This window comes from Larimichthys crocea, chromosome XXI (genome assembly GCF_000972845.2).
Source record: "Larimichthys crocea isolate SSNF chromosome XXI, L_crocea_2.0, whole genome shotgun sequence".
NCBI lineage: Eukaryota > Metazoa > Chordata > Actinopteri > Sciaenidae > Larimichthys > Larimichthys crocea.
The window spans coordinates 15,463,567-15,487,771 of NC_040031.1; the positions used below are offsets into that span (position 1 = coordinate 15,463,567).

At 42.4% G+C, this 24,205-nt stretch overlaps 1 protein-coding gene across 2 annotated transcripts in view; it reads left to right on the forward strand.

The window, feature by feature from the left end:
* Window positions 1–24,205, forward strand: part of syt7a (synaptotagmin VIIa) — a 78,126-nt gene that overhangs the window by 8,529 nt on the left and 45,392 nt on the right. For both annotated transcript variants that reach the window (XM_019277214.2, XM_019277215.2), the window contains exon 2: window positions 21,657–21,760. In XM_019277214.2, the coding sequence (XP_019132759.1) occupies window positions 21,657–21,760 (104 nt within the window). The remainder of the gene's footprint in view (window positions 1–21,656; window positions 21,761–24,205) is intronic.

Genomic DNA, 24,205 nt, shown 5'->3' on the forward strand with positions numbered 1-24,205 from the left:
TGTGTGTGGCCCCCCAGGGGGTCTTAATGTTATATCAGATAGTATGTATGTATGTATTCACGCTCCATTGGTGTAATTTTATTTTACTTTTAGGGAAATTTTCCCTACTCTGTCATCACCATCACTAATCCTCATATTAAACCTCTGGTGGTCACACAATCGCATTCAGTTTAAGACTCCCAGAGAATTCCTGTTGGCAAATTATCCTGTTGACAGACATCATTACCATTCCAGAGAGTAATTAATCTTTCCACGCCGTGATTTTAAACAGATGAAGAGTAATAGCTTCCGTAATAATGGATTCAAAGCATTTTGCAAGCGATAGACTGTAATTTAACTCATCTTAAACAGACTGTGCCAAGCTGATCTGCAGTATATGCTACTGTACAAATGACCCTTCATTTTGTGTTATTATACTGGACAGCTGATTGAATAGAGACAGGCTGTTAACTAAGGGGGAGAGACAGGGGTGTGGCGAGCAGCAAACTAGGGAGCGATGTTGTTGATATATTTTCTTAACCATCATCCATCCATAATGAATAGTTTAGAGGATTTAGAGGAATTTAGAGGAAACTGTTCCAAGTCATTAAAGAAATAGTTCGACAGTTCGACACCTCCTTGCCCCAAAACTTTCTAGCTTTGATTAGAAGGAGCTAATTTTCCAAAAACCCGAAAATCCAACCACAAATGTGCACAACCGAATGCAACACTCTGAATGTCTGCCAGGAGACACTGTCTGAAAATATGCAGCATTAATAAAAACATCACATCTCCCCCTCTCTTATGACAGTGTTTCACTCAGTCTATTTCATTTTCTCGTTAAGAGTTAAATAAGAAGATACATATCACTCTCATATCAGATAGTTAGTCAGGCCGCAGATATGTATAAAAACTCATTTGTTCCTGCTGTTTAACAGCTCCATGTGAAATTGTTTTGTGGCATGTATTCTTTGTTTGTTACTTATGTTTGTGTTGTTCTGCTGCTGCACCATTAATTAAATTTAATTAATTATTAATAATAAAGATAACTTGAAGCTAGCTTAGCTTAGCATAACGTCCCCCTTGCTGAACTATGCTAAGCCAGTTTACACAGAGAGAGTGGCGTCGGTCCTCTCCGCTAATTCTCCGCAAGAAAGCAAATTATTCATTCACCAAAAATGAAAGCAACCAGTTTTTTTTTTGTTCATGTTATTCGTGAAAAAAATCATCTTTGCACACCTGTGTTAGGACAGGTGCATAAACATGCACAGGGGACTGGGGGGACAGATGTTGGACGTAGGCAGCATTCATTGTCATAAGCATAGTGACGTACCACAGACAAACAACGTCTGTGCATACGCACACACTTTCCAGCGAAAAGACAAAACAGTCGAGACAGAAAGCAGACTGATGAGTTACAGGTTTGAGGTGAGCACCAAGTCATTGTATTGTTGTATTGTATTGTATTGTTCAAACAACACTTCCATAACAAGATTGTTGGCGGCACGTCACGTGTTGTGTTCAAGTTCATTATTTTTGAGTTTGCCCAGGGGAAGAACTTGGCCAGCAGCCAACATCCATATTGCTAGCTCTTGCCACAAACACACATCAACACTCACTCCCCGCTTGTTTCCCCCCAAAAGTCTGGGTGAGGATTTCGCCCTTGTGCATAGGAGAAAAGGTAACAAGTTAAAGTATCAAACATTAGCTCTCACACGCACTCCAAAACCTGAAAAGCGCAGGTATTTTTTTACAATGTGAACATTCATACTGGATACGCATTACGCTATGTGCTTGAGTACACCGTGTTCCACAAGTTGGTGTGTGTGTGTGCTCGAGCATTAATGTGTGCGTTTGTTTCTCGGTATTTAGCAAAAAAAAAAGAAAAAAGGAAAAGTGGTTCTGTGTGAGCCACCCTGTATCTGGCAAGCTCGGCAGACTGACAGATTGGACTGTATGAGTGCCATCTCCTCAGCTTGGCTGCCTGAGCGTTTTTTCCCTTGTTCCTACTTCCTCTCTCCTTCCTTCCTCCTCCGTCTCTTCTTCCTATTACCCCGCTTCAGTGGTGACCAGCAGGGCAAGGGATATTTTACCTTCATTTGCCTTATCTAGGTAGCTGTACAGGTAGGCCCTCTCTCTGGATTAAGTCCACTCACTGTTCCATAACTGTACCTACAATACCTGATGGATCAGCTGTCCAGGTCTGCCTCCCCTGTGCTCGAGGTAGCTTGTGACAGTGTGAGGTTAAAATGCCAGAGATGGCAGCGAGCGCTCTGTGTCCTTGCATTACTCTCTTCCATTAGAGCTTTTGTCACTTTATGGTTGAATCAGGACTGGTTAGGAAACACACAGATACTGTAGATGAATAAGAAGAAAGCGCCATTGTTGTGCCGAGCTGAACAGAGGGTCATGAATGGGATTCAACAGAGTGATTGTGTGTGACTCTGAGTGGGGAGAGTTCACACAAACTGTTTTCACACCTGTGCTTTTACTAGATCTGTAGTGACAATAATAGAAAGATAGATTTTCAGCAGCAGCAATCTGTACATCTTATTCTGCTTAATCTTTTTTTTATTCCAGTAAATTAAAACGAGATAACGTTTCAATGGACACGTTTATACAGTTATCACGTCTGCTTTATGTGTACCTGGCCATTTGGGCAAATGAGGCATTTTGAAATTGGCAGCTTTTGTGCTTGCGGTGTCCCCACTAGAGCTCCTCGTGGAGAAGAATAGGATGAAGGGAGCAGAGGAGGAGCAGGAGGAGGAGCAGGCAGAACAGAGAGTAATGAGCCTAGGCAGGAAGGACAGATGATGTAGGGGGTAAACCTGAAAACAGACAAAAGAAATACACAGACACACATCTCTAAAGCAAAATATGGATTCACATGAATGATTAGGAAATGGAAGAGCTGGGGGGCAGATGAAGGGGCTTCACCGGCTGAACATTTGGCTCAAGAAAAACACATTTGTGGTGTAAGTGAGTACCTGTCATGAGCACAAAAAGATCAAATTACTGATACCAACAGGTGGGAGACTGGTGTTGATGCTCTCTCTCCTCCCACTCCATCTACAAAAACGATCTGGATTACTGTTTTCATCGCTCCTTTTGATTCCCCCCCACCAGTCATCGAACTTTTTGCCGGTCGCAGGGCTTATCATCCTATGTTTGCTTTGGCAGCGGCGTGAATTGGTGCAGCTGGAAGAGCACAATGAATTGGATGCAAGCAATTGTGCATGCATGGGAGTGAGCTGAGAGAGAGAGAGAGAGAGAGAGAGAGAGAGAGAGAGAGAGAGAGCTCAGCCCCGAACTCAGTAGAGCTGAGACACACCAGATTGGGCTGGCTCGTCCAAGCAGTACATTTCTGATTGGTCTGGGCTACATAGCTGAAATGTGCCTTTTGTGCCGCTGGTCCACAAATCTGACATGCTGTAGAAAATCTCTCCGTCTTATTCTCCCTCCTCACTCCTACGCTAATGAACAGCAGTGCTTTTCCACGTCCGCAGATCGTTTTTCATGTACGCAACATTCATTGATTAACGCTAACCACCCTTCTCTGTTATTATGGCTCTCAGGCTTGGGAGGGGCCCTTAATGAGTCATAAAAGGCAAAAAATTATACACTCCAATAGTCTTCACATTGAGTGATATTTCAATATTTGGTCACTCACTCTTGGAGTCTATTTGCCCACAGAGTTGGCACACGCTCAAATGCCCCCAGACACACATTTGCACAAGTAAACAGAGAATTCTTGACTTTCCAGTCTCGTGGTGTGTTTCATACACTCGGGATATTTAGGTACAGGCTGCAGGATCCTGCTGCACAGCCCGGAAAAACAAACATGACAGGTCAAACAGAAAGCTACCAGAATGCACTGTTATTCAGCCCAGCTCACTCACCACTAAAATAAGCATGTTGATTACATAATCAAAACAAGATGCCTGGATGCCAAAAAAAACCCCAAAACACTATATGGTAATTGTCACGCTATCATCCAGTGTGCTGATTCTACAGGGCATCCTATCCATGGTGATATTCCCTTCATGGGTGGCAATGTTTGTAAGCTTTTCTTATATGTGATCATCCACTTGATAAGGACAGTTTGCCCACCGGTGACGGTCAGCACTCTCTCAACAAGACGATGGAGGTCCTTGCTTGTTAACTGAGCTATCACAGAGGGATAACGTATGCATAGGATGTCATAGTATCTGCCTCTCACACCATCTTTCCCCAGGGTAAATCTGTTCCTCCCTCGTCTCCGTGTCCATTGCCCTCTAAAACACAGCGCCTAATTACAGAGCAACAGAGGGAGGAGGTGAAGACAAAGTGGGAGAAAAGAGCAAAAGCCAGAAATGTGGAAGAAGAAGAAGAAGAAGAAGAAGAGGCTCTATGAGTATAGCTGCAGGACGTATAAATGGGTGCATGAGAACAGCTGTGAGAAACTGACGCTGGAAAGGACAATGTTCATAATTAGGATTGTTTAAGAAGTCCCGTTTCTTGAAAAATTACAGTTAATATTTGATGATGACTGCACTCTGTCACCCCCCCCCCCCTACTGAACAAGCTCTCACTCTGAGGCAAACACACAATGACTGCACATCAGACATGGCTGCGGATTGACAGGCATGAGGCTCCCAGCTTCTTGAAGCGCCTGACAAACCTCATTAAGAAATGTTCATGCAGCCTCTATTGACATAAGACATACCAAGGAAGGGCCATGTATAAAACATGAGGTTATAAATATATATATACATATACATATATATACATGTAAGAGCCTATACATGGACCTATAGTGTTTTGTGCTGTCTAAGCTTTTACTGAAACAGTGGAGGACTGTGATGTAGTATACCATCAGACTGCGCTGTATTACATGTTGGTGTCTCAGGGAGAAGAAATGATGGCCTCTGTTTTACTAGCAGTGGGAATATTATCATTCTGTGCAGACATATTTTGCACACACCTCTGTCTCAATCCAGATCCCACAGCCACGTTCACCCTCTCTCCTTTACTCCTCTGAAATATTAATACAATGTAATAGGCTATTTGTATTAAATATTTAATTCTGTCATATTTGCATCTCATAAACTGCCGGTCTGTATTACTTTGGATTACCTTTGATATCTTGAAACTTGCAGGACTGGGACAGAATTAGAATAGCAGAGGAGCAGAGGTATGGTTGGGAAGAGGAGGCGTGTGTGCCGAGCGAGCTGGGAAATCGCTTCGGGAAGTTCAGCGAAAAATGCCTCTCGTGTCCTTTTGGCTGCTCCATTTTCCTCCTCTTCTTCTACTTCTTCTAGTTTTAAACACATCACGCTCTGCACAGTCTGCCTCTGTTTATTACCCACTGTTTGCAGCAGCACTTTATGTAATGTGCTCCAGACAGATTTGACAGGCTGGATGTGGACCATAAAATACCTCCTGTTGGGAGTACTATCTTCTGAGCGATCACAAGCCCATGTGCATGGAGTCTGGGAAGTGTAGGTATGATGGAGACAAAACCGAGGGTGCAGGGGAAGGCGCAGAGTGATTGCAATTAAGGTCCCCTGTCCTTAAGATAATAAATTTCTGGACGTATATCACAGTTTTTATGAGCAAACAGGGATTTCTCACCATAAGTGAGGTTTAAATATATAGCTCAATAAAACAGTGCTCTGCCTTTATTTACTGTAAGTAAGATTATTATCCTGACAGTTAAAAGTACACTCTTCTCTAAGGTGAAAAGATTGGTTTTCAGAGTAAGTTCTTTTAATATGTCTGAGTGGTTATATAGAAGCATAGGATTAGCTTTATAGTGCTGACCTGAGGTTATTACTACGTGCAGTGATGGGGAAGGAAAATCTATTGCATTCAGCCAGTGGTGTGCAGTTTCTGTGTTGGTCTTAATGGTCTTAATCAGTTTCAGTGGTTTGAAGCAGCGTCTCCTGGACATTAAGTTGCAACATCAGACCTGTCTTATACACCTGATGCTCTACCTGTTGAATTCTGCTTTGGCAATGCAGACGTGCATGTCTGATTAAGCGACTTGTTGAACCACCTACATAGTTTTCATTCACAAATGTTGCACTCTGCATTGTTCGTTCTTATTCTGTAAAATATTTTTGACACATTTTTTTTTGGACAGCAAATGTGTTTTCATGTTCGACAGCGGTTACTGTTTCCCAAAGACAAAATCAAATGTGAGCCAGGAAGCAATGTAGTCGCTTTAAGACAGATTCAGATGCCAAGACTGATTTGCATCTCAAGCTAGATAGATTTTGGATGGAGTTGTTCTAAACACAGCATGAAACGCATGTGGAAGAGCTGTTGTCTGACAGGATTATGGGCCACCAGCCACAACAATAAGGCCAAGTAAGATTTGTCAGAACTCTGGCCAAATGGAAAAGGTATAAATAAAATGTCATATATTTGTTCTTACCGGACTACAACCTACATGGCAATCATTACAATTAGATACAAAGTACAAAGAATTACATCACGTATTATTGATCTCTATAAATTGAATGCATATAAATGCAGAATCTGTAGGCAAGGGACCAAAATTTGGCACTGGAAGTGTTCTGGCTTTCTTTTGTAGTCCAAATCGTATTTGACTACTAAAGGAAAGCTATATTTGAGCAGCTTTGGTTACGACAGTCTGTGTGGGGAGGCTGAACACATTGGTTGAAATATATTCTCAGAAGAATCATCTGACAATAATTTAGCTGCATTCATATGCAGATATCTGTTTATAGAGATTAGCAGAAATGTCTTTCTTGTTATTCTCACGTATCAAGTTCAAGCGCCAACCTCCATGGCTGTGAAGTGAAGCCAATGCAGAAGTGCCAAAAAGTGCAGTTCCTCAAAAGGCCACTTGAGACTGGCTACATAATGAATCAGTCTCCATAAGCCCCTATAGTAAAATGCCTAACTTCACAGCCTGTTTACAGCCTGGTACAATAAACAGTTTTGGTCTAGCTAATTCACTGTTCGTGACAACTGTGCTGAGAGTGAATTTCTACATAACTTGCCTGTTTAAATTTAATTAAGTCTTAAAAGTTATGCATAATTAACAGTGTGGTTGCTTTGATTGACAGGTGGGTTCTGTTGCAGGTGGCATGTTTGAGCACCCAGGCATCATCCAGCCCGCCTCAGGGCCAACAGTTTGTAGATTACCCGGGAGGTGAAAGAGGCTGGACTGCCAAGATGGCGGCAGCCAGAGCCGTTACATTCTGAGCTTCAAAACGTCTCTTCATTATCCCATGGGTGACATCATGGATTGGATGGATGGCCATTCTCTCTACTGTCAATGATTAAATTGCTAATCAGACTTCAGAGAAAGTCTTGGCCTGTATATTCATTATCCATTTTCCAGATGTCCCCAGGCTATACTAGAAGCCCAGAAACATTTGCTGTTGCCCCTAAAGGCTAACTGGTCACCAAATGATAGCCGATGGGCTCCAAGATTGTGATATGAGTAATGAGTGAGCCCTGCTTAGTCCTTTTTAGCTTTGCAGAGAAAAGAAGGCTAAGGAACAGCCTTGTGCATCTGCAGGCCTGCGTGCCCATGTTCACTCGTCCAGCCAGCCATACGCATGATCTCCTCTCCTCCCTCCCCATCTTTTAGCCTTCCAACCCCCAACTAGCACAGCCTCGAGGTAGGGCATGCTGGCAGTCCTCTGTGTTTGATTTTTTTTACGTGGTCTGGACTAATCCTATTTTGGGTACTGCTTTTTGAGTCAAGGTTTGCACAATCTCTCCAGGCCAGATGCAGTAAGGCCTGACACCGCAGACCCTTCCCCCCTCTACATATTATTACATCATCTCTTTATGACTACTCAACCATTCAACCATACATCACCCCGGAACACTGTGGAAGTGGCACTTGTCATTTCACCAGTCGTTGGAGACAAGAGTACAAGGGTCTAAAAGGGAAGCACAAATCTTTGAGTTGTACTCTTCGTCTTCCCCCATTCTCCCTCGTCTCGGGTCCCATTCTCCACGACTGTCAGCCCACACAGGAACCCTCCAGAACAGCCGGGTGAATCACCGCGCATCCACAGGCTAAGAACGGCACACGTTCTATCAATTACACAAATAGACATAGACACATACCCACACACACACATACTGAGCCTTATCTGTGCGTCAATTAGTGTTTTGAAATGGTATAGCCACTTTTGCACACTATTAGATAACTGTGAGGGATTTGTGTGAAACTAGTTCATTAACTTGTGAATGCCACTGATTTTCAAATAGGAGTGCTGTGCACAAAATGTCCCCAAAGCACTTAAGCACTTGATCCAATATTTATTTTACTTTTTGTCTTGATTGCATGATTTGACTTTTTGCCAGTTTTTATTTTTTAAATTTAACAGTGAATGTGATATGATTTTTATGTTTAATGATATTATATCATTACACATTTTTTAACAAGACTAAGCAGACTAAAATCTAAAATGTCATTTAATTTTTGCTGGTGTTTGTCAGTTAATATTGAACAAATTATAATTTTGATGGAGCTAGATGAAAAGTTAAGGCATCACCAGTCACAGTCTCTTCTGAGGAGAACATGAATGTGTTAATTAAAACAGTAGCAGACTCAATTGCAAACACCAACCGGAGAGTTGGAAGTGTGATGAAGTTGTTGCAAAATGTTGTTAATAATTAAATAGCTTATATATTAATAGTCATGTCGACCTGTAATGAGCATCAATCTTTTGGCAGAACTTGTTAACATGTTTATATGAGTAGACAGGTGGACTATGCTCCTTTATTATTTAAATTATGATGTTGATAATAAAGTAATATTTTTCACCGGGTGTCCACAAACAGTGTAAAAGTGCATGGAGAGAAGTATCTATCTGAACTTTGTAGTTTTACCATAGATCACGTCAATAACATCCGCCATTGCTTAATGAGCAACAGTCCCTAGTCTAAGCTCAGTCATCTTCTCCTTAGTCCTCCTCCTTAACCTCTTTCCTTGACCTCATGACATTTGCCATCGAGGTCAAGGAAAAGTGTTTAGGAAAGGACTTAGGAGGTAATTTTTTTGATTATTCAGCTTCACCTACAGACACACAAGGGAGAAAAACAAGGAATAACACGAGGAAGGAAAGAACCTCCACGATTCTATTGAATAGTTGTTGAGCTATATCAGTCTGAACCAAATTAATGATCATCATGTCAATCATGCATGCCTAGATATGCTGCTAGTGTAGCTAAAAATGTTCTCTGGACTTTCTTTACCAAACTGAATCCACTCCTAATGAAACTAAACTGAACTAAACCAGGACAACAAAAAAAAAGGTACTGATATAACAGGAACCTCTGTTTGGAGACTGTTCCTTTGTGTTCTCAAGAGCCCCTCAATTGGCTTAAAGGTCAGGTTGCATACAAATCACGCCACCGCTCTGTTTGTCCCTTTTTAGTAATTTAACAGACCTCATAGAGACACAGGGTTGAGAGGCTGCCTCAACAGCGTCCGTTATTCTTCGCCTACTCCATCTGGCCCATTACACATGACGAGAGTTATAGCTGTCTTGGAGAGAGTTAATAAATCAACCAGGGATCAGGTTTGTTTTGCCTCTTTGTTTTTCATTCAAGTCACAATAAATAATACTCATAATGCCAGCAAGATTTCTTATGACAACTTAGTTTGCGTGTGCCCATGTCATTGGCCAGGAATACAGTGCGCTGTAGCTCTCAAGAGGGCAACAAGTAAATTGTGATGGAAAACAATGCACCAACGTGCTTTCCACACTTCCACGATCATACATTTGTAGAAGAACTGCGTCGCTCATTATGACTCAGCCAAAGAAACATTGAAGGTGATTTCTAGTAATAACCTCAGTTTATACTCTTCCTAGCTCTTAATTCCTCTCTGGGTTGGAGTAGCTCTGTTATTTCCCCCCACTCAGCTACGCCTGCAATAGTTAGCCAAATGACATCCTTGTCATGATGTTAGGGTGATAATGTCAAGTAGGTGTGAGAGCTGTGTCTGTGTGTCACTCACTTAATGGCAGCAGCAAAGCCTGCCATTTATTCTCTGCTTCCCTGCCAGCCAGATGGGATACTTCGCCGTATTGGTTGACGCGACATACAGTGACATCCTGCACGGTGCTGCAGGTATTATGGCCACTCCCGAACTCACTGCAGCAGCTTGTGTGAGTGTCAAGCTCGTATCTGCACAACAGCTACTATTAATATGCTTGTGAGTAAGAATTAAGATGAGCTATTACAGTATAGAGCAAGGCTAAAATGTCCTCAGGTGCTGTGTAATTGAGTTAATGTGGAAGGAAAATTGCAGGCTGCTCCCAGCAGAAGTGAAGGCAACAAGGACTGGTAGTTAGTGGAAAACTATATTTCCCATGAGCTCTTGACTGTAAACCTGCTGCGAGTGAGCAGCTGCATGGCATCGTCAATATGTCTCAGTCTGCTGGGTACTACCCAGCTGTAAACTGTTGACAGATATACAAGCAAACACATCAACGGGCAGTCAGGCAATAGACAGCAGGATGGAGGCCCGGCCAAGATGACCCTGCACTCATGGCAAGAGCTAAAAACTTCTTACTCAAGAACAGCCACACATTAAATCTGATAATTAATTATTAAATGTGTTTTTTGGAAGAAACACGTTTGAATCAGAGGAAGCGGGGATGCATTAAAACCTAAAGTAAATGTTATAGGATATATTTCATTACTTTAATTTGTCCTTCCATTGACATTGGCTGATGCTAATGAGAGTTATTTTCTGTGGTGTCTGTCCAGCTGGAGTCTAAAAGCAGAGGGGTATTTAAATCTCCTCCTGCTGACACCGAGCCAATGTAGTGTCGTCCCTGGGGCCTCTGCTCAGTCCCCAGCACCGAAGAGGACATGATCACTTCGACTATAGCAGAGGTTTACCGTTAACGGCTGATGAGAAAGGTCACCTGGGGAGAAAGGCGGTCGCTGGAGAGATGGGATTCTCTGTTTCACCTGATGAGAGCAGCAGCCACTGAACACATATAACACACCCTGTTGCAGAGTTGTTTTTTCCCCCCACTTCAGCCCTATGACAGTGTAAATTACAGCTGGGCAGCCTGTTGCACAAACAAAGACAACATCAGAACATTTTTTTCTTCCAAAGTAACCCCTCGCCGCCGTACACTTGTACATCCTCCACCCACGGGCACTGCTGACTAGAGATGTCAAACTCGAATCATTTTACTTTCTGAGTCACTCACCTAACAGATCCAGATCATACGAGTCCTTTGAGCCAGTATGTCCATAAGTATATAAATTCTTCCAGTGAAACACAAGCCCCAGTGTTTTGGGCTAAAAATAGGCTAAATTAATCCTAATTTGAGAGTTATTCGTATGTTTGTGCATTTGAAATTTTGTTAAGGTTTCACACTGTGTGTGGAGGAAATGATCCGCTCGACTCAGCAAATCTGGGTCACATGGATCTGCTTGATCAGCTAGCAATCCCAGGGTCTTTGGGCTCTGTACAGATTTACTCCTGCAGGACAGATCTGAGGATCCGAATCTGATTTCGGGTCTGCAGGAAGTTATGTGATCCACTGTGTCAGCTCATCTAAATTCCGACTGCCGAAGCTATTATAGCTATAGTCTGCTAAGGGTGGCAACTACTGCTGATTGTCTACGATAACAGCGGCATTTCTGGCAGCCACTTAGGCAGATGGACTGGTGTATATTGTAATGAGATTGTACAGGTTAAAAGGACAGTAGTGAATGACGCAATTTATCGCTTTAATTTGTATATGTGGCACGGTGCTTGGCGGGTGCAGGACGGTGAGGATCCGGGTTAATGGAGACTACAGACTCGTTAATCCAGGGTCAGTAAGACGATCCGCGTGAATGATGAATCGTGATTCATACTGGTCACAGAGTGATCAGTCATCACACCAGCCGAGGGTACAAGTTTGTCAGTGTGAGGATTCGACCCCAGGGAAAGTGAGTGACACTTGCAGAAGAGACATAGACATACATAGGCAAACAAGACATGCACGGATGGCGTCGGGTCACGTGAGGTCTGGCTTTTAGTGGCTTTTTTATGGAGTCTAAAGGGAGACGACTTTGGCTGGGTTGCGGCCGAGTCAATACTCTAACCTCTAGCTAGAGGCTAAGGGTTTGCTGTGTTCTGGGTTTTTACTGCCTGGTCTGTCCAGACAGGTAATAAAGTGCTTTTTACAAGCAGTCTTTAATTGAATGAAGAAGAAGAGGAAAGGTAGAGGCCTCCAGGTAGTCATGAATCTAAATTAATTCATTTATGACAAATGGAGTCTGTCTGGCTTTGTCACATGAACTTTGCTCGACAGATCAGTCTGTTTTGGTTGCGAATAATCCTGTGAACGTCTTTAGCGAGGCTCATTGTGTAGTTGTGTGGCGTTTGATGAGATTTTATGTAAACCATAACGGAGATGCTGGGGACTAGGCTGCCTCGCTGTCATTCAGCTGTCATTCAATTAAAGTTGCACTTGTCCTGCCAATACTTTAATTACACCCTCAATAATTGTTTTCCCATTTTTGAAGGAGTGAGAATATTTAGGCTAATATTTTTATATGCAGAGGAGGACCGGAAATTGGACATAGATACACACAATATGCACACACACAGGCATACCATGAATGCATGCAACAACTCTGCCCCGTATCTTTAGGCAAATACAATTGACTTTGACTTAGATTAGATTTTATAATGCTACCCACATAATACATCTTGAGCATCCGAGACCTCTTTGTCTTGGTTGATGTCACCAGCAGTGAGCTGATGATGTGGGCAGATTGGGACTGTAGGCCTGTATGCATATGCACAAGCTTCACAAATTGCTCCTCAATAGCATTACAGTTGAGTCTCTCTTCCCTCACTCCCACTCTGCTTTTTTCCTGCACCGTTCTCTCTCTCTCTTTGCACACTTTCTTGGTTTCTTCACATCCCTAAAGCGGATGTGTTCCCACTCATGCCACTGTGCTTCAGCTGTGTCAAGTGGAAGAATATGTGTGCATTAGTGTATGTTTTTGCAGTTGTTATGTTGTAACTAAAATACAGCTTTCGTTGCAGATGTTAAGTTGATACATGTGATAGAAAGTCACATCTAGGGGATGTCGTCAAGTCAGAGCAGCCAGCCAAGGCATTTGGCACAGCACAAGGCTATTACCATTTTGGGCCGCATATCCATCCATTTCATCCATTAGCTATAACTACTTATTATTGTCCGCGGGGGGGCTGGAGCCAATCCCAGCTGACATTGGGTGAGAGGTGGGTATGCCCAAGACAGGTTGCCAATGATAGATGGAAAGCGTTACTAATTGGCCACTCACTAAACAAGTTGGGAGTAGGCAGGGTGCCTCATTTTTCAGAACAGCAGTGACCTTTTGTATTTGGAAAAACGGGCTATCTGACAAATGGGCTTTTGGTCCAATGGGACCAATGAGATTTTTTCATAACATTGAGGTTTTGGAGTAATGGGCCATCAGAAACCCAATCGCCACCAGGGAGAGGGATTTAAAACAGAAAAAGAAAAAGCAAGACGCAAAAGTGTAACACCAAAACACCACCAGGCACGTCTCTTGTCATGTCTCTTGCTTTTTTGGTCCATTCTCTACATGACGGCTGTAATGCGGTGCGGTCCATGTGTGCAGTATCAGAACAAGGCTGTTTATTTAATTGACCTCTACATGGATCATCAACCAGTGAGCGTCCTGACTTTTTGCCAGGTACATGTAGTTTTAGCCTTAGTTATTTGCGTGATATCATCCAGTCAGACCCTTTTTCTTAATTTAAAACATGGCATTTAGAAATATAAGCTGTCAGATGTAATGAAACTTTCAAATGGCAAAATCACTGTTACTACAAATGAGAAGATGCTGTGTACCTCTGTCTAAAATCAACGACCAAAGACCAAAGATATCTGGACAGCTAAGGGAATGGCTTTGTGAATCATCAATCAGAATAATAATGAACCCTGAGACAGAGAAGAAGTGCAGTAAAAAGATTCAGTAAGGTGCTGCTTTATTGCAAACCCTAACCTCGCTTACAACAAATAAACTAGGCCATATAAAGGGAGCTTGATTCCCCTGAACCTGGAATAATGTTAGTCATGGTTGACTTAGTTTACAGCTCTCATGCTCATTACTGAGATGGACACCAGTCTACCTCCAGAGTATCAACAGCCACCATGTGGACTTAAGTCAATAAAGTCAAGGGCATCAGTGGGACTGGTGAGTAATAGGTTATTTTTAACTATGTGATGAAGCCGTAACATCGTAGTAAAGCTCGAGGGTCACTAAACAGGAGAAGCACATTCAGCTTGACGAGGTTTCTGGTATATATAAGAGTCATTTGTTCTGGTGGGATGCTGATGAAAGTGAAAAGAGTACTTAGAAAATAGGAGAAAGGTGAAGTCTGAATGCCAAGGGTTACGACCTTATGAGAGGATGAATCAATGATTGTATGAATGTTTTATAGAAATAAGTAATATTATATATATAATTAGCTGCAACCAACACATGGGCATCCATGAAATAATATCCAAGCAGCCAGCCTCTTTAAAGTGGTGTTTTGAAATCATCTGGTGATATATGACCGTAATTCATTATTAATATGTGTTTGATGCGAGGCAGAGGCACTTACAAATTGGAAAACAACTCAGCCTGTTAGGAGGCAGGGCGAGAGTGTCCTTGGTAAATGTGTTGAGTCCTTCCTGTGGCTTACATATGAAAGTCATCCATTTCAATCGGACCAGTTAATTCAGTCTTTCTGAGGCAGAGCTGGGGGAGAGAATTATGGCAAAGACACAGATAGATTATGTGATACATCAAGATGATGCATACTGTATAAAGCCCTGATCAAAGACACATATGTACCCATCTATAGCGCTCAACTCAGTTTGAATTAAAAGTACATAATGTTCATTTACCCCCCACTGAGATCATGACATTATATAATATATATAATATGTTAATATCATATTTTCCAACAGGCTGCATTATATTTTTAATAACTGCACCAGGCTCGAAGGAAGAGATAATCTGAATCACTGCAGATAACTAAACTGGTGTCGTAAAGAAATATAGGAGTCATAGTAATTCAGGCAGAGCTGATTTATACGCCTCTTTAAATATGCATAATTTTTTTCATTGCAGTACATCATATTACACAGCCTTTTCTACTACATAGAAGTTAAGCTATTGGGTCAGTATCTCACTGTGAGCAGGCTGCTGGCTGGTTTTCACAGACACTCCTGAGTATTTGCAATTAGTATACACAAGATAAAGAAACAGTTAGTGTTTCTAAAATGTTGGCCAAGGAATTTATGAGGGTATTGTATTCATTTGACACTGAAAGGTCCAGTGTGTTGGATTTAGTTGCATATAGTGGTGCATCTCCTCAGATCACGCTCACCTACCCAGTGTGAAGGAGAAACAGCATTTGAAAGGCACCTGTCGAGAGTCAGTATTTAGTTTGTCTGTTCTGGGCTACTGTAAAAACACAGTGTTTAAACATGGTGGCCTCCATGGAAGAGGACCTACTCCAACTGTAGATATAAAAGGAAAACTTTTAAGTAACAAAACCAAAAATATTCTTGTTTTCAAGTGATTATACGTGCATGAAAACATAGTTATGAATATTATATTCTATGTCTGCCTTACCCTGAAACCCCACCGGGCATGTCTTGGTTGGTTTATGTGCTTCCAAACATACTTCTACATGTGTAAATATGCTACGTAGTTCATTTGTTTCGCTTTTGTCTGTTTTTTTTACTTCTTTTGGCAGTGGGACGTTTTATTTTGAAAATCGACCGGATTCTCTATGCTGTTTCTGTGCATGGCTCCCGCTAGCTCGAGCTGCTCGGTGTAAAGTTGTGTGTGGGCTGCTTGTGGCATCTGTCAAATATAGAACACTCTTGTATTTCCCCGCGGGGTCCGCTTCTGAAACAGACCACAGCGGAGCCAGTGGTGTTTAAAACATGGACTAGAACGGCCGCACACGCAACTGGATTTTGGGGGTTATTCTGAAAATAGAGGCCCCCAATCTTACACACTGGACCTTTAAATAATTACAGAAACATTGTCTACCCTGGAGAAAAATGCAGTATTTTCCAAAGTTGCATGAGGATATTTACTGTTTTATTTAGGTTATGTTTCATATAATGTCAGATTCAGAAGATTTTGTTCCCTTGTATTATATTAAAACATTGTCACAGCTTCAGTTCACTTACACCCCACGTGTCCAGAACTTGTTGGGTTTTCTGGATGGTTCAGCCATTCAAGTGTCGGAGGTGCTAATAAGATGACTGTGCCATTATAGGTGACACCAGGCATGTGTCACATGACGTCTTGCTTGGTCCAACTCCAGCCCCAGCTTGTCACTGGGATGAGATGGATCTGGTCCCTCATCTGAGAGCAGACAGGACGTGGGTGGCAGTCCTCTTACTCTCACTGTGAAACAGCCTCTGTGACAGCACAGCAGTGCTACAGCTGAGCCACGGGGAGCATATAGGGACAGAGAGCAGGCAAAGCACTCTGTAGCCTACAGGGGATGCAAGAGATACTCACTCTCACAACAGGTGCTCTCCCTCTCCACCTGTCAAAATTTTACTGGTTGCTCTACACGTCTCTCTGAGTATCCACCGTGGATTCAGATTGCCAGGTTGTTAAAGGACCATACCAGAATTTAACTGCAAATTATATAAATTCAAAGCATCATTACTTTTATACTTCGCTGTCAACATGCTCGAGTTCGGTAATCCATCACAGTCAATATTATGTTGTTGTTTCTTGACTTGATGGTTGCATGGTAATACAGCATGAAGTGGTGACCAAGCTAAAGTCTGTTGTCAGGAAATGAATCAAGGAAACTTGAATGTTTTTTTTCAGGGATCATGTAAAGTTGTAGCTTCTTGAATATGACTAACAAACAACATCATACATTTAAATGATTTATTAACAAAACAAAAGATTGTGAGTGAAGGGAGTGTCAAGGGGAACGTTAGGTGGGGAATCCACTGCAACACCCAGAGACAACCCAACCCTATGGAGGGTGGCAAGGAGAGGGAGCTATAGGAGAAAGAAATGGGGTGGGTGGGAGAGGTGCAGAGTACGAGAGGGAAAGAGTATTTTAGAAGAGAAGCATGGTGTTGCAAATGTGTTGGTGTTACAACAGTTTAGCAGATAATTGACATTTTAAAAGAGCTGCCATGTTGTTGTTTTTTTCGGGATACCAATGCCCACCCACCAAGTGGTACATCCATTCAAATAGCTGTAGGAAGGTTTCACAATGATGTCTGCATGAAGTAGAGAACTGTCAATCATCTGTCGTACATCCTACTCGAAATGACGTTCAGTCTCAAGGAGAAGCCTGTTGAGTCTTGCCAGACTGGCTGCCTTTGCAACAACATTAAATCCCACTAAAACATGCCAAAAGACCCAACAGGTCGCCCTGTAAGCATGTCACAGCACTACTAACAACCACCTCTGAGCTCGCTGTGTGAAATGTCACCTCATCAGCTTATTTGACAATGACATTATTTACCTGGAACCATAGTAATTATTCATTTTATCCACATCTCCACTTTTGAATCAATTTTACGCTCTTCCCACACAAATCATTTTGCGTGACTGAGCACAGGAGAAATATTTAGTTTGGACACATTAAAATGCATGCTGTCTATTTACTACCATCCAGGCTTTTGTCTTGAGAAATAACTGTAAAACAAAATAAATAAAATGCAGCGTAAAGTTGTGCCAGAAGGTAGATGGAACCCATTTGAAATGCTCAGTATCACATTATAACTCCAAGTAATATTTTGCCGTTGCACACAGTTTGAGCCTGAGACAGGCTGTGAAGACATCTAAGTGACATCTGAGGATTAGCCCAACAGCAGATCAGTGGCTACAAAGAGGGCAGAACCCGAGCTTCGACACAAGAAGGGGCCACTTTGAAGTGACGATTAGGCTAGGAGCTTTGCACCCAGAGCTTCTGAGCCGCTGCCCTCTCCACCTCGGTCAGAGCATAAAGATGCGCCGTGGCAGCTTTGCTGACTGGACACTGCTCCAGTTACGCCTGTCCAATTAGCAATTTCTTCTACCCCTGAGGAATGGTCCCTTTCTGCTTGGCTTAGCTCACTGCATGTGGGCCAGATCACCTACATGTACCAATCTGTGCAACCACAGTAATGCCTGGTGTACTCATACTACAAGACTTTCTGCAAGTTCTACCTCTGCCTTACCCTTAAACATCCAGATTTAACCTCCTGCACATCTTGGTCTTTGTTGTCCTCTTTGGTTATAGGGTTTACTGCAAGCTCATTCACACCATAATAGTAGCTACTCAACCCGGCGCATAGTGCCATTTATTTTCTCTTTTATGTGCATATAAAAGAGATGGCCACCGAAATCTAAAGCAAACAAGCGACTTTCAAGTTCAAGAGTGCTCTGACTTCTAAAAGCGTCTGATCAAAGGGGTTCAATGGCTTGTTCAGCTCACTTGGTGCCATTTTAGATGTGATTCATCGCCCTCCATTTGGAGGTATTTATTCATTCCTTACCTAGTTAAATATAGTAAAGATTCCCACATGTGACATGAGCAGTGAAATTGTCTCCCCTTACAGTTTCAGCTTGCAAACACTGTTTTATCTTTCGCCCTCTAAATCACCTGCCGGAGTATTTCATGCCAGAAGTTTTGTTGAAGGGAAAAGATAAATTGAATTTCCTTAGAGCTTTGATAGGTGTATGTAGCGCAGGCTTCTCTTACTCTAATGATGCCTCTTTTCTCCTCAGCTATAGCGCTGATGCTTTGCATATCTCTCTAATACTTCAACACTGTATGTTTCCTTTTATTCCTCTGCACTACCTGCACACAGTCCTCCTCTGTAGCTTCTAGAAAGGGTTCTAGAAAGTTTTATTTCATGAAGTGGGAATCAGAATCCAGTTGTACATTACTGAGAGCACTAACGGGGGCCCCTTTTGGATGCTGCATTTTATTTGAAAGGCTCCCTTAGCTCTCATGACTGACACATAAAGCATACTATCCACCACCTCGACCTTCACAAAGAGCACAAGATGTTAGGGCTCTACATCAGTTGCTGGCTTTCACGGATGCACCTTACTCTCCAAGCCCTTCAACAATCAGAACATCCATCACTGAGCCACTTAGTACTAAAGCTACCGTAGATGCTCCCTTAGCTGGAGACCGGTTCAGTTTTCCTTATTTAAAATCCATTGCTTCCCTTGTTGATATCGTGGTATCTAATGGACTCAACTTTATTGACCTCTCCATGAAAATGCAGTAGCAGAGGATATAGCCTGTGTCTATTTCTGAACATCTGTGAATGGAGATATTCATCATTCAGGGCCTGGCTGTGTTTTACTGACCCTCTAATGCTCGAGAGGGCATGTGTGTGTGCCTTTTAACCATTAGCAGTCTCTTTGACTGTAGATAAATAACGTGGGGGGGACACTTGTAACGACTATTACGCAGATTATATCTATACCTTCACGATCAGTACAAGATCAGTCAAGTCAAATTGAGTCTTTGGCAGTCTGGGGCAGTTGCCGTTGTCAGGAGATAAACTCATGTAGCGTGTGATGTTGAAGATAGTTAGGATCCATATCTCTTAGGTTGTTACAGGCAGGTGTAGGGGCCAGACTTCCATCAACTACAGAGAGCAGAGCAGTCGCCGTTTCTAAAGATCGGAGTGTGGTGTTTCTGGCTGCCCCCATCTTGGCAATCCTGCCTCTGCCACCTCCTGGCTAATCTAAAAAACAGGCGAAAATGTGTCTTTACTGGCTGGTGTTAAAGGAGCATGAATGTTTTTCTAAATGTGCTGTCAATAACTCATGAGATAAAATAGTACAATTAATAATTAATAGAATTAATATAGCATCTTCTGCTAACCAGTGTCATAAATCTTGTTTATTGTCACAGACCAGATGATCAATGATGTTGCTCCAGTACAGTTTCATTGATCTGTCTGTTCTCTGCTGATCATGTTTAATTCAGGGAGTTACAGTAAAATAAGCTTCTTGGCTGTAATTTCTGTAGTTGCTATGGTCACTCGGTGAGCCTCTGCCTTCTACTTAAAAAGTTGAACCATCGTGAACTCATACAGCATGTGCATGAGAGCGGCAGCTGTCCTCTGCCGCTGTGTTTACATAGAAAAACAATGAAGACGACAGTGGCAACACCTCGCTGTCTGAGAGCGTCTTTAGGGGGACAACATGAGCCAGAAGCAGTTTTATATGATGACTGTAAATATTTTATGAATAAGTTAGCCAGGCTACAAAATTAACTCACCTCCAACTCTCCCTGCAGAGAACTCTCTGTTCCCCATCTCTGTCCAAACCCCATTTTGGTCATTTCCATATAAATTTCAGTGCAAATGCACAAAGTAAATGCTTCTTTTTGGTACAGTCACACTTGAATATGTCTTCTCGTGCGATTTGAAAGGTTGTTTAGTCGTAAAAGCCAAGTCATCACACACCTATCATCAGGTGTGCTTCCCATACGGTCCTAGCTGTTCAGTATGTGTTCTGTCCGCAAGTGGCCTCAGGTGTCAAGCTGACTTCAAAACAGCAGAGAAGACTGAGAAATACAACGGTGATCCCATTTTTATTTTCCATAAGAAACAAGTTTACCCACCAGTGTTCCTCCTCTTTGAGCTCGTCTGTTCCCAGAGGACACGACGAGGTGGAGAATAAAGCAAAGATATGATGGAGGAGTGAGATGAAAAGGCCAGTTGTGACAAGCAAGGGAAGGCAACGAGACAGCAATTGGGGAGAGAAGACAAAACCCAGTTATTGAAAGGAAAAAACGTTGGGTGTTTGTCAGTGTTTATCACTCAGCTGTGTGAAAATGCACCCTGACACCCCGTTTATCACTGTATATTTAGAAATCAGAATTGTTGGAGGAAAATCACAAATTTGAATACATTAGCATCTTCCCCGCTGTGCAAATATCACCGCTCAATGAGGCTTCATATTCTTGTCCTCTTGCGTGAACACGGTAGAACTGTTTAAATCCGGTGAACGTGCATGAGAATTTTATATTCACTTATTGCCGGTCTCATAAGCAGCTTGTAAACTAACGCAGATGTGCAGGTGCAAGTGTGACACACACACACACACACACACACACACAAACTGAGACACATGCGAGCAGCAATAGATTATGTTTTTTTATGACTGTCTTCCAGAGCCACCTCTCTCACTGGGCATCTACTGATACCCATTAATCATGAGCTCTCTTGTATTGTCAGCCCAGCCTCTCCTCCTCTCACCCCCACCACCACCACCACACACCCTCCTTCACTTTCAGCCTGTCAGTTAACAAGCTGTGACACCATGACAGTGATGTGTGTGCAACTGAGTGATGCCTGGCTGCAGCCTTTATTTGAAAGGTATTGAAATGCTCCGGCATGAAGGGGGTAGTGATGAGATTGTATTTCTCAGCTCCTTATGACAGAATGTAAAAATGGCAGCTCTGCCTGGCTATTCAATTAAACAAGGAGGGGAGAAGACCCAGCTTTGTTTTTGGGTTGTTCCCATTTGGCATCATGATTTATTGTGGTATGCAATCAGCTCGGTAGAAGGAGAATCCCATGTTTTTGTTTTATTTTACACGCGATAAGGAAAAATTTCTATGTATGCATCACTCATTTTTCTGCCTTCCTATATGTGTGTGTTTGTGCGTGCAGGCTCAGTGTCCCTCAGTGTGTTCCTGGTCTCCCTCGCAGTGACAGTGTGTGCTGTTTGGCTGGTGGCTCTTTGTGGCGTCTGTGGATGGTGTCAACGCAAGCTGGTGAGTTTACACACACACTCACACACTCACAAGCTTCACTAACAGCTATACTGTAGCGACCAGTTGCCATCTTAATATGCTTTAGTAATCAGAGGGCTTTAATTAACGTTGTCTGCTGTGAGTTTACATGATAGTGCATTGGAGAAAGAACGATCTGTGCAAATGTGAAAATCTGTGCAAATAATATGTGCATATTATGTGTTATTACTGATGACCAGTGGAGTGAGTATTTAAATGTTTTACCTATGTAAAAGTATTGTAGTAAAACTGCAGTTGAAAAAAAAAAGAAATTTAGGGCACATATATCATCCGTCCATTTTCTGTAACCTAAGGTCATGGTGAAACTGGAGCCTATCCCAGCTGACACTGGGCGAGTGGCGAGGGACACCCTGGACAAGTTGCCAGTTAATCACAGGGCTGACAGTCATTTACACTCACACCTAGAGACAATTTAGAGTCACCTATAAGGTTAAGACTGTGGGAGGAAGTCGGATTACCCGGGGAAAACATGCAAACTCCAGTTGAGTTTCGAAGCAGGAACCTTCTTGCTGCGAGGTTACAGTGCTGCCCCTTATATATCACATATGATTAGAATGTTAATACTTAATCCTTAAGTAGTTTTACTGTTGTAGCTGATCACAGTGCAGCTCGTCTTAGCTGCTTTATTTACAGTACAAGGCCTCCTTCAAAGGAGTACAGGATTAATGGGTACTCGTGGGATGATTAATGAGAGAGAGAAGAAGAAAAAGAAAAGTTCTTCACCCGTTTGGACTTTGAACTGAACTCTTTGCTTTTTATGAAAAATTGGATAATTTGACCTCCTTTTTTTGGGCCTCAAACTGTTACTTCAGTAAGTAACCTCAGAAGTTTAGAGGAGAAATGCTTCTTTGGTGACTAACAGCTCAAGTTAGAAACATGTCAAAGAGAGGGCACAAAAAGTACAAGTACAATTATGTTTTAAATGTAAAAGGATAATCTGAAAGTAACTGATAACTATATGTTAAATAAACATATTGCAGTAAAGCTCCTCTGAACTGTAGTGGAACACAACTGTATTTAAGTACGTTTTTTGAGTACTTTCCACCGTAGAGAAACAATTGCCGCAGTTACATCAACGTCCACATGACCGCAGCAGCTCACACTCAAACTAATGAATCTCTCAGACGTGTACAGCTCCAACACGAGTAAACTGTGCTGATACAGCATCAGTACCAGTCCACTCAGAAACATAACACAGATCAAGCAGACTGACCTCTAATAGAGGGCATGTCATTGTGATTATGTGGTATGAAATGTGATTGATTAAATGGAGGCAACCACTCATTAGGAAGACAGAGCTGTACGGCTAAGTGCCACCTCACTTGACTGATTTCTTTTAGATTTGCATGCCTTTAAATTTAATTCATTTCTGATTCATCCTGTGCTTGTACAACCCAGGAACACAGGTCACCTATTTCAACTTTAACGTTGGCTCAAACTCTCTTTTTTCAGCCTACCGTCGCACTGCTTTGAAACTTATTGGTCCACAGATGGCAGGTTTTGGCATTGCAACAAGCTCTGCACACCACATGCCTCTCCACATTATGTCATTTGCATCGCTCGAATCCCCAGAAGGTGACTGTACTGAGATTACTCTTCGATGAAGGTATAACGTATATGAACCAGGGGGGAAATGGTCTGTGCTGAAATGGGACGGTGGTACACAGTCTTTTTATTGTTTGCTTTGCTGGAACATAGTGTTATATTTGATATTCCACTTTAAGGTAAATGGAGCAGTGAATGACTCCTAGTTCCCTGCTGTGGATGGTGGTAGCTCTGCTTCCAGCACCTAGGAAAGTGCCTCAGGTCCCCTCTGGAGCACTGCTGTAAATGGATCTTATTTCCATCCTGTGACAGTGCAGCGCAGCGGAGCAGGGGCGAGATAGGATGATGATCTGTTGGCCTTATGACCCTGTGAAGGCCGCTATCAACCACATCCTCGCACACAAGATGATGTGCCTCTGTCTCAGTGGAGATGCAGTTTGTGCATGTCTTGTATTTCTTCCAGTGACCCTGCTTACTTCAGAGTGTGCATCTGTGATGGTAGGGGGTAACGCAGAGTAGCATTAAGATGTTAATTAAGGCTTTTGCAATCTTCGGACTACTTACTTTGGAAAAAATGTCCCGCCGCCCACTGGTGTGAAACCACATTAAACACAGCTGCTTAATGTACAAAATAATAAAGCATGACTGAGATAAATGACAGTCATTTTCACAATGATAAACGAGTTATTGACGACGTACGGCACGTTGACAAAGCATAAATACTGCTAATCTTGTTAAAAATCATGTTCTCCGACTAACATCATCATCCTTAAGGTGTGTCATTTTCTATATGTGACCAACAACCATGAAGGCGCAGCAGCTCTTCAATCTGTTCGTCTAAAAGTAGTGCTGACTGTTTCC